The 12203-nt window shown below is 42.3% G+C and overlaps 1 protein-coding gene across 10 annotated transcripts in view; it reads right to left on the bottom strand.

The window, feature by feature from the left end:
* Positions 1–11993, bottom strand: part of cadpsa (Ca2+-dependent activator protein for secretion a) — a 110427-nt gene extending 98434 nt beyond the window's left edge. For all 10 annotated transcript variants that reach the window (XM_061221017.1, XM_061221021.1, XM_061221025.1 and 7 more), the window contains exon 1: positions 11422–11993. In XM_061221017.1, coding sequence (XP_061077001.1) covers positions 11422–11757 — 336 coding nt within the window. In that variant the 5' untranslated portion in view covers positions 11758–11993. The remainder of the gene's footprint in view (positions 1–11421) is intronic.
* Positions 11994–12203: the final 210 nt, after the last annotated feature.

Here is a 12203-nt window from a genome sequence, read left to right as displayed (position 1 = left end):
CCATCACAGGGCACACACACCATTCACTCACACACTCATACCTATGGGCAATTTAGACTCTCCAATCAGCCTAACGTGCATGTCTTTGGACTGTGGGAGGAAACCGGAGTACCTGGAGGAAACCCACGCAGACACGGGGAGAACATGCAAACTCCGCACAGAGAGGCCCCGGCCGACGGGGATTCGAACCCAGGACCTCCTTGCTGTGAGGCGGCAGTGCTACCCACTGCACCATCCGTGCCGCCAGAATTATGTTCATGAGTAATAAAACTATGCACAGGTGTGCAGAACAGGAACATCTTGTGGCAGTGCTCAAAAGCCAGCAACACACATCAGATAAACAAAATAAGCAATATGAATCGGTCAGTATGAGCATAAGCAATAAGCAATAAGAAGTCAATATTTCTGACTCTCAATCACAAAGGGAAAAGAGAGAGGTAGAATCTGAGATAGAACATAATTCAAGTGGCACCATAATAATAATTCTGATTCCATTTATTTATGTTAATGTATTCCACAGTTACATCTCAGCTTTCAGAACTCTGCCGTTTTGACCAGTAGAAACTTTAAGAAGCAGCCACATCCACAGCTTTGTGCTGGGTCGCTGTGTCCATGATTATTCTGCTTTGAAAATGGTTCAGCTACAGTAGGCTGTCACACAACTTCACAATTCAGGAATGTTTTAATTCTGCAAAGAAATTCAGACCCTTTTCCAAGTTGCACAGCATCCATCCACAGAGAACACAGCAAGCTGCAAGCTCCCGGGTCCCCCTGAAGATCCAGCAGGCAGTTTATGTAATGCAGCGATTTAATAGATTAAACCTCGTAATCCCCTGTGCAGGGGGTTGACTTCCCCTTCAAACGGCTGCCTTTTTACCAGCCAGCAAGTTTGAGCATAGCAGTGGGGAGTGCATTTCTGTATTCTGCTGGTTTTAAAAACACAGACAGTGTTTTCTGTGTGTGGCCAGATGCATATGACACACTGATGTCTGGCTGGGCACATATCATATGTGAGCTTTTTGATAAGGTGTTATTACATATTTTGATCATTTTTTCTGATTTCCATCCCATAGCTAAAATGCGCATGCTTGCATGTGTATGATAATATAGGTCATGCCTGGTCATTCGGTCAATACCTCTCTTCTATTGTATAGCAGACCAGTGTGCCATTGCGGAGCTGTTTTTATACATGTTCAAGGAGAAGAAATATAGGGCAGCATTTCTTTTTGGCCATATCCCAGTCTGGTGAGCTGTTAAGTCTCATATTTGCAGACTAGTCCTGGGATTATGGGTTACTAGACAGCAAAGATAGGGCTCTGAATAAACCTGATCACTTTGCCGGCATAAAAGCACTGCCAAGCCCCTGTGATCCAGATCAAACCCAGTCTCATTTTTAGCACAAATTGATATTTATTCACTGGGCAAAATACCATACTTACTAGGTAATTTGCATTCAGAAGAAGACAAAGGAAGCATTGATCTTTTCATTTGCGAGGATGTCACATACACACAAAAACAGAAGTGCAGCAACACACACACCCACACACAATTACACTCCCCACGCTCACTCTCACACACACACAAGCATGGAGGCTCCTTGCCTCTGTTTCTGTGTACATTTGAATGTTTGTGTTTATGGGGGGAGGGATGTAACTCTGTGTGTGTGTTTGTGTTTTTGTTTATGTTTGTATGTGCGTACATGTGTGTGCCTCTTCTGTCCTCACTTGCTCAAATCAGCAAGAGAGAGCAGACCCTGTGTGTCTGTTTTGTAACAACAAAGAGAGAGCGAGTGAGAGAGTGAGAGAGAGAGAGAAAGAAAGCGAAAGAGAGAGAGTATGATGTTACAGGGTGTGGACTGTCCAGCTGGTGCCAGTGATAACCAAGGCTCATATGCATGTTGCAACTGACCCAGGCATCTAAGCACGAATGCACATAGAAATTGTGTGTGTGTGTGTGTGTGTGTGTGTGCATGTGTGTGTGTGTAATTGTGTAATTGTACATTGCACTGATTTATACATATATTTTGTAATTTTGCTTTGCCCTTCCAGCCCCCCCCCCCCCCCCCCCCCATTTTCAATCTCAAAAATAGAATATTGTTCTGTAAATAGTACTTATCGTGTTGATTTCCATTTGAAGGGATTCATTAACATTATGAATTCAGTTCATACAAAGTAGAACACAGCAATGGGGATCAATCTGAATAGAACACCCAAACATCCAAAACGGTAAATAGAAGCAGGATTTCACTGTCTGGCCACAGCTTTGTGGCGAGAAATAAAAGCCTAACCCCAGCCTTATCTGACAGGACTAATGACCCAATCTGATGATGCATATGGCTCAGCCACACCCAGCCCTGGGAGAGCGATAACACAGGCGTTCTGAGGGCCGGTAATGCGTATTCACTGCAACAGCCCGTGGTACACGCCCAGTCGGGCAGGCAATCCGCTCTCGCTCCACGCCATGTAATTGCATTTGAGATGCGGTGGGTAAGCTCAGAACGGCGAATTTCAGCAGAGGCTGCGTCTTTCTTAATCTGCCTAATCGCCTCAAAGATGATTTCACTGGGGGAGAGGAAAAAGCAATTACCAATTCATTTACAAAAGGGTGCCTTTCCCAGGCCTCCAATCACGAGGAATATGGGCCCTGAAACAGAGCCAGGACACCGCACACACAGTCCGTGCCCTCCTTTTCCTCCCTCTCCCTCTCCCTCTCCCTCGCTCACACTGGCACAGGGACAGGCTCTTGCGGGTTGGTTACATAACTGATGAGAAAAAGCAAATGGATGCGTAATCCCAGATTAAAGATGGTTGACAAAGTGCTCCGCTGCAAACTGGTATTGTCCAGTATAGGTGCAAGCACACACACTGTCTCTCTCTGTCTCTCTCTCTTCTCCCTCTCTCTCTCTCTTTATCTCTCTCTCCTCCCATTTACTGCTTTGAGCTGCCTGTTAGCACTGATGGGTGTGGGTGTCTGTGTTTCAAAAGGATTGTGCATAATAAGAGCAAAAGAGCAGGAACAAGGCAAGGCAAAAACGAAGCTTTACAGCATTACCCGTATCTGCAACACACTGTCAATGCTAGCATATACTGTACAGTACATACTAATATTACACACAGTCTGAATTTCCCCTCAGTCTACAGCAGGCTCACTCCCCTCAGTCTACAGCATGCTCTGTGAGGCACTCTCCCCTCAGCTCTTACATAACCACAGGGGAGGAAGACATCACTCTCCATTAGTCTGAATGCTTTAATATGAGAGATACACTTGACCAAAACATATACAGTGTAGAGAAGTAGCCTGGCTCTCCATTCGCCTGGCTGTTTGAAATGCAGGATACCCTGGTAGAAACCTTTCACAGATGGTTCCTTGTGTTGATGTGACGGGGCTGTGAAGACGGTTTTCATGCCTTGTTCTCAGGATCACAGGGTTTAATACACAGTGGGATTTCTTTTTCCGAATGTTGACAGATCCAGATAGCAAATATCGGGACTGATCCAGCAGTTTAACCATATATTCCCATTGAAACATAACAGATATCGTAGAATAAACATGCTCAGCAGGTGTGCTGAAACACTGGAACGACAGACTGTATTTCTACTGCAAGCTGTGGGTGAAAGCTGTGTGCTTTCTAAATTAGAAGAAAGCAGCTCGAGTCAGGATAGTGTTTTTCTGTCTCAGTCATCGTGCAATGTAAATACTGTGTGTGATGCCTACCGTCCCCACACAAAGCACAGTCCGCCTCTCATCGTGACAACCACGGTGACACAGCAAGGCAGGTCTGGGTAAACACAATGACAATGGAGGGCAGCTGCTTTGCCTCTCTATCTGTCATCTAATCCCGCTTCAGTTCACAGACCCTGGGGCACAGTCCAGGCCCTGAGAGCCCAACCAACAGGGGCACTTCTGCAGAGGGTAACGCCACGTCTTTCCTCCACCGAAAGGCACTGCGCTGTGTGTGTATCCCACAATGCAGCTGTTAATCATGGCTGTTTTATATCAAAGCTGTTTTATTTCTGCCGCTTTTCAGTGCTGGCCCCACTCGGGTTGTAAAATAGCTTAGTGCTGGCATTGTCTGTGTTTCTCACACTCACATTGTGAAATGGCAGAAAGCTGAAACAAATCCCAAATGAAGAACAAAGTATTGTAACCAATGGCCAATGCCTTTGAAATAAATAAAACAAGCAGAAATAAGAAGGGGGTAGTTTAGAAACAGATTGACTGGTTGGGTGGGATTTCGCTCTTGAATGCAGCTGCCGTGCATTACACGTTCATTGTTTCAGAAGTGGATCTTCTGTCCTTTGAGACAAACTCATATGGACAGAAGAGAAAGAATCAATCAGTTAGGGGTAGGGCTAAATCCTGAAAGATTATGTTTGAAAAATACTATATATTCAGTCCTACAGTGAAATAGTGCAATGCTTAAATGTCCTCTCTGTTGGCTAAATATGAATCGTGCTCTTTATTTCCATTTATAAAACCATATCGTAGCCAATGTGAGACTATGGTAAATAAAGGCTACATAACTGCCTGCTGTTACAGTAGACGTTGAGTTGTGATCAGAGGAGGCAATCTCAGCACAAGACCACATTAAAGAGACCATATACATGAAGAAGACCAAATATCCAAGGCTTCGTTTCTATGTTTTACAAAAATCAAATGAAATTTGGAGGTAAGGTCATAATGTGTGGTTATGTGAACGCTTCTGTGAGCTCACCATAACCGTATGCAGAAACGGCAACAGTAAAATGGCTCCCTGTACAAGAACACTGGCCTGAATAATTGATGGCATACGCTCTGGTGCATGGTTGAGTGTGTTTTAAATGGAGCCATAATGGCAGTGAACGTCTATACACAGAAAGGTGATTAGTAATGTAATTAGTAATTAGTAACATTTCAGGTATTTTAAAGACAACTCTTGCACTGGTACTTCTGTATATGCTAATGCATGTTTCATTCCGTCTGTGTGTCTTCAGAAATAGACTACAATAGTACTTAAAAAAGAAGTCTTTGCTCACATAAAGTTTAGAACAAAGTGAACAAATAATACTGCATTGAAAGTGCTCCACTAATTATGGAGATTTTACAGAGCTGTTATGCAATCGCAGAGAGATATATTCTAAACAAAGATCCTGCACCTACTGAGATAAGGAGACAATTTGCCCAAATAAAGGGTTGAGCAAAACTCTTGCTACTATCTCTCGACTACAGCAAGCTGACGGGTCAAAGGTCAGAGGACGAGAGAGGCTGGGTTGGTAAGGAGGAAATGTAGAGAACAAATGCTGTTAATACAGTAAGGCGTCACAGCAACTGCAGACAGAAGGACCCAGTCAAGGTAAGAATAGTTCATTTCCATGATGCAGTGCTGTTCTGCCACAGCTGTGTCCCTCTACAGCATGCTACAGTGACGTCTCTAGATCTAGTGTTTACTCTCAGAAAAGAATAAAAATAACTATTGTTCATTAAGGATCAATTTTTTAACAATCTAATGTTTATAATCAAAGTAATTTCTCCATACGCTTTTATTATATATTTATTATATACTGTCAACCAATCATTTCTCTTTTCACTATAACAGTTTGAGAATAGGAAGCAAATTGAATGGAATAAACCTTATATCTTTATATTAGTTGATCAACTACTGATATTTGTATATGTATAAAAATTAGCATAATATGCAAAACAGACACTGTATTACAGCAGACCTGCATTACATTCAAATAAGTTTTGCCATTTATTTCATTATCAGCTTTATCAAATACATGTGCCGAAGATCTTTTGTAAGGAGGTCGGATGGACATCATCACCATTTGATCTTTGAATGAGCAAAGTATTTACCGCTGTGCTGTATGCGTTAGTGTAGTCACCATCGCTCCTTTAACTGGCTGTGTGGCTGTATCACGTGTGAGCTCAGTGCACAAGCGTGCACGGCTGAAATGACTACGATTCCCACGATGCAGCACTCATTTTCTGTAGGTGCCCGTTTACAGCTGGAGCCCTCTGGGAAACCGCACAAATTCAATCCTGGTCTCGCGCACGGTTTAGCACGGACACCTTGTTTTCATGCATTATGCAGGCCGGGGCTGGCCCTTGTGTAGCGTAAACAGCAGCTGCGGGCACTGTCGAGGTGGAAGCAGCGACACACTCAGGAGCCCAAACCTAATGGATTTGCATATCACAGCATCTCTCTTTCACGCAGGTGCACACATGCTCCGATTTTCAAAGGCACCTTGGACAGACTCCCCAAACACAAGGGTGACCTGATACGCTATGGCTTGGTCCCAATCATTATCAGTTTACACAGCTCATTTTAAAGCGAACAGACCACTACACCTGCGACAAACGCGGTGTGCCAGGTTGTGTTGCCCAGATGGACTTTTATTGGTTTGAGGTTACGTGGATACAGAATATATTTTATGATGCAATTTCCCATGCCTCTTCAAAATTTCCACTGACACAAATGAAAGAGACTCTTATTGGGGCTCATACTGCGTTGGCAGTAAAATCATTAATAATCATTATTGGTGAGGTGGTACATTTTATCTGCCATGAGGGGTTCATGGGAGTAGGGAGATGATGTAGTTCAACATGTAAGAGACAGGTAAGAGAAGATTGAGGTCCAGAACAAGAGTGCAGCACATATTTCACCATCATTTACCATCATTCACCACTGTGGCCTTCAGTATCATTCAATACCATTTACTGCTATTTACCACTATCCATCATATTCACATCTGTGCACCATAATTTATCACCACTGGCCATCATTCTCTCTCAGCGGCAAGCATTCACCATAATTAGTTGTAATCCGCGTATTGACAATTTCAGCATCACTCACAACTATTGACCATTATTTTCAGTCGTGCACACCATTAACCTTCATTCAGCGTCACGCACTAACATGAGAGACCATGCGCAATAATGCACAATCATTTGCTGTCATTCACGATTCACTGTGCCCAAAAAGATTAACTATCGTTCACCATCAGTCACCATCTTAACCAGAAGGGCTCCGTGTATAGTGGCATGAAGACTATTGAAACACTGACCCCATCCCCATTGAAAGGATGTTTCTCTTAACATGGAACAGGATGAAGTCACACCCTTCCAGTTTCATTCCCAGAAGCGATTGTCGAGGCGAAGAAGGGCCAGTGAAATGCCTCGCCTAATTTCATTAGGTCAATCGTGAAAGGAACTGACAAACAGATGGTGTGATTGTTTTACCTCATCACCTCTGCTCCAACTCAGGGCAGATCTGCTTTTATACAATAAACAGTATCAATTATTAACGAAAGGCACACAGCCCTTTTCTGCTGGTCCTGTGAGGTAGGTATATGCTAATAAAATACTCATGTTTCATCCTGCAATGACAATAGCATTTGCATATATCATGGGAAGAAATTGAGGAAAGGTTCACGGAAGGCAAGAGTCTTTCAACATCAGCTGAGACAAAAAAAAAGGACATTTTTTAAATTGCGCAGCAGGATTATTCAAATGAATTAGTGCATGAGCAATATCGCTCAAGCACCAAACATTTAGCAGACTATTTGAGATGGTTGAAAGGGACAGCAGACACATGCTGGGAAGTGCTCCATTTAAAATAAAATACAATACATAAATAAATAAATAAATAAAAGGATACAAAACGCATTGCATCCATCCCCTTATCGAGCCATTGATTGACATTTATAGAAAACCAATTTCCCAAGCACGGCCATGGAATATGAAGCAACTACTAGTCATTGATCTGCACAGTCACTTTCACAACCTTTGATTTTGCTTTAGTTACACAGCTGCAATGACCCAATGAATATTTATAACAAGAAATACTGTAGATGTGACTATAGTAATAGATGGTCCTGAAAGTGACCATCTATGACTGTAGTGATAGATGAGCTTCTGGGTTTTCATGTTTTCAGAGACGCTGTTCATTTATTGATCCTAAGTCAAAGGGATAATTTCATTCTCAGATGCTATCATTTGTGGCTTTTAATGAATCCATAGGTCTGTTTTTCAGGTCAAGCAAACACCCACCACGAAACAGCCATCAAGCCTGAACTCAATTATTTCTACCCTGCATGCAGTGTTCCCACACTCTGCCACGGCACCTGTTCTCCACTGACCAGTCAGCTGCTCCAGGGGCAACGCCAAGCCAAAGCCAGCTGTGACACCCTGGTCATGAAGGCAGACACGCCTGACACTCACACAAACAGCTGTCTACACGGCATGTTTCTCTCTCTCTCTCTCTCCCTCTCTCTCTGTCGCTCTCTCTCCCTCTCTCTCTCTTTCTATCTCTCTCTATCTCTCTCTTTATCTCTCTCTCTTTCTCTCTCTCCTCTCTCTTCTCTTTCTATCTGGGGAGTGAGAATTGAATTCTTGTGTTGGCTCAAGAGATATAATCTTTAAAAGAAATTGCCCGTTTACTGAGGCATTGATAGAATTAATATATTTTTTTAATATTCAGAGTTTATGTATGACAATGGCCATTTCTTGTTAAACTGAAAGAATAGCCACTGTTTGTGACAGCCATGCTTTCTTACATGGGCAGTGGCACTCAGTGCTTCAAGGAGAAACAACTAAATGACTTTAAACCATAAAATATTATTTACTTAGCAAGCAAACCGGATCCATATCATGCATTTATATTACAACACAACCATGGAGCTTCTCCACCCTAGCTCCCCATTGGGGGAACAAACACCCCATCACAAACCACTCAGTCAGTGGCTATTTTCCACCGTGGTGGACACATCTCTTCAGCATGTACCTTGACTAACTCTGTGACTACTCCTCCAAAGGGCTACCCCGTATCCAGTATCACTTCCATGTGAGTGAATATAGTTAAAAAAAAGGTATATGGGGGTACATATACTGAAGAGGTTCATCGGGCTATTTAACAATTGCACCAGCAAAATCTACTTCTGACTTTGTGTGGATCAGCTTCACTATGCTATGGTGATATGGTCAGATTAACTCTAGACTTTCTATTGGTTTTATTGGTGTAGCAGAAAAGATTGCTGTTTAAATTTCAAATTAGATTAGGTTTTCATGGTAAAGATGCTATACATTCTAGTTAAAAACAGGCTATTGGCTATTTTGCCACAATTCACATTCTATGTCATTTTGTCATGCGCCTTCTTCCAGGAATCTGCAAGAAGGGCTTGTCAGATTGACCCTTCCCCATTTGGTCACACTGAACAGACTGCAGAGGAGTCAAGCGGCCATTGTTTCCGGAACTCACAGGGATGTACGTATATGTGCAAGATCCATTCTTGTAGGCTACTCCTATTGACCCATCTGGTCGTTCCTGGGTCTTCACTCTTCAAGCAGATACTCTTTACATATGGTAATGTCATCTCCACAGCATGCATGAACACACAACATTATTCAAATGTGAACATTATTGTTCATGCTGTGTATTCATGCCATGAATATGTGGAGATGTTTTGCATCAACAGGTGAGAACAATGAAATGAAGTGCACATTGTTGCACATTTCCTGCATGTAGATGTGAAGATTGTTTGACTGCCAGGCATCATTCAGTTTGAGTATTCCCATTAATTTCAATTCCCAAATCAACTTGATGGATGGCATAAATAAATGTGCTTATTCTGTCTAGTACATGAAGCATTTGAATGAGATTTGTATTGTATTGATTGGATAGTAAACACCTATTTGGTTGGGCATTTTAAGGACATATTGATGTATGTTACACAACTCATACTGAACATACCAGTAACATTTTTAGGTCAAAATATGAGGGCTTCTTGACTACATTTGAACTTATATGGAGACGTGTAGTGGACTTTCAATAAAAGGCTCTCAATAAAAATGACACTGATAGTTTCCCAAAGCAGAATGTACAGCAAGCAGGAACAATGTTCTAAGTAATCCAGAATTGTTCCAAATCAAGAGCTATAGGTTCAACATATTTTCAAATCACTGCTTCCATCAATGGCTTTGCATTATGGTGACATATTGACAGACAGCTAATGTAAAATGTGTGAATTTGCAAATGTCACACAGCAGGTGCCCTAGTGAATTACATCTGGACGTTTGCTGACCATCCACCCCCACTGCATTTGACTGTATCACAGTCACTAATCACATTTCCCAGCTACATTCAGTTGGTTAAAAGTCAGGCTCCACCTGAAATTTTAAATGGCCTATCAAGGAAGTAGTGGTAGCATAACATAATCATACAGCTATAACTATTATTGTCTTTAACACACCAACTATTATTTTGTTGTTGTAATAATCATAACCACAAGAATAACGATTAGAAATGTTTCTGCCAGACACACTATACGCACCAGGGTTTAAAATGTTAATCCGCCTAATGACATAGCCTACTTGAGCAAGCGCCACCTAATGGGTACCACTGCACAGGCTTAATGACATGCATGAACATACGAAAAGATATGTCTTATATACTTTATCCCGACATAACGTCGGTAAAGTGGTGTACAAAGGTGTTATTATATCAAACTGAATGTTCTCCCCCCAGTTCCCCGTCCGCCGATTTGATGAACAAGCATTCACGCACATTTCATAGCAGCGATCATTCAGTGGATTATGAAACAGACTGCATTATTCCTGGCAATGAAAGGGTGGATAAAGGCCTGGTTCTGTTTATTTCACTAGTTAAATTGTACTTTATTATCTGAACATTAATGTCACCATGCTAAAATGCAAATAATCGTGTAATTTCCATTGCAACAAGGAATGGGAAAATACGGTATTTTGTATCCTGACGAAGTCAGTGTGCATGTGTGCGGTAACAGCACACATGATTATATTTGCAATCTATAAATCACATGACTTTGGTGAAGTCTACAGTTTACGACGACACTCCTTTCTTTTCGTCATTATTATTCATCGGCCTCCATGGAACCACCTGCAAATGATGTATAATAAAATGCGCCGCATGGAAAACCACGCGATGTGACTAAACTATATCCTATACTAGCCAATGTACTTCTGTTTTATGGACATCTGAGCACTGATGTATTACGTTCATAAACTGGCACAGCTTGGGTCGTTCCAGCAAAAGCTACTCTTTACAACTCCTCAAATATGCATGGTTATTTTCTGAACATAATTATGGTGTCCAAATCTCTTCCCTTTAGCTTTATTAACGATTTATGTTTTCGTTTTTTAATAATCCATATTGATTGTTGATTCAAGGATAAGAAAATGTGGGGTGGTGTGTTGCGCTACATTTAATATTTGCTTCTATATAGAGGGATGAAGTATCAACTTCGTTCCATTATATAAACACAAATAAATATACCCTAAATACATATTCATTCTTCCTTATATATCTTAAACACAACATTGACAAGCCTGTGAAATTACAATTCCTTTCGCTATTTTTGGGGGGAGGAGAAGGGAGAGTCTTTCACCTTTTTACACTGGTCTTACCTTCTGCTGTCGTCTCGCCATATCAGTCGGCTGCTTCGCATTGAATGGATAGGCAATGCATCTCATGACGAATACATAGAGCTGCAGCTTCTTCTTTCGTTCCTCTTCCTCCCGCTGCATTTTTTCCACCTCTTCCTTCTCCTTCTCACTAACTACCGACGGACTTGGGCTGGACGGACGGGCACTACTGCTCCGGCTACTGGGCTGTAGCCCACCGGAGCTGTCGCTGGTGCGACTCGGAGACAGCCTAGCCCCGGCCTGTGGTGCCATCGCTTCTCTGCTCTCCTCTTCCACAATCTCATCCCCTTCCTCTTCGCTGGACGATGGATCCAACATTTTATACTAGAAGCTATTCAGGCTGCAATACAACGATGTCGATGATTTGCAAAATATAGATCACACACCAGTCTAGATCAAAACAACGAACACGTCCTGCAATGATGCTCTGGTGACGCTCGTAAAATGAGAACAAAATTTCCCGGTACAAATATGCAATCCGTGCCTATCGGTTAAGGTGCAGAAATAAGAGGAAGCGAAACTGATGCTGAGCCTGGTAGAGCTGCTCACACAGACACAGCTACCCCCCTACCGAAAGGGATTGTAGCTGCTGACGTATTTTCTGTGTTTTAACTCTCCAGTTACCGTCAGGGATCTGTTAGAGGAAGATACTATGGAAAGGGGAGGGTGTAGGAGGAGAGAGCGATTTCCAGGAGTCAGGGCTTGTCCATTGACTTGCTCTCCTTCCTGCCACGATCTGGCAATTGCGAGCGATCGATGGCCTG

The sequence above is a fragment of the Conger conger genome, chromosome 14, assembly GCF_963514075.1.
Source record: "Conger conger chromosome 14, fConCon1.1, whole genome shotgun sequence".
Lineage (NCBI taxonomy): Eukaryota > Metazoa > Chordata > Actinopteri > Anguilliformes > Congridae > Conger > Conger conger.
Note: the sequence above shows the minus strand (reverse complement) of the source record. Positions and strands in the feature narration are given on the sequence as shown.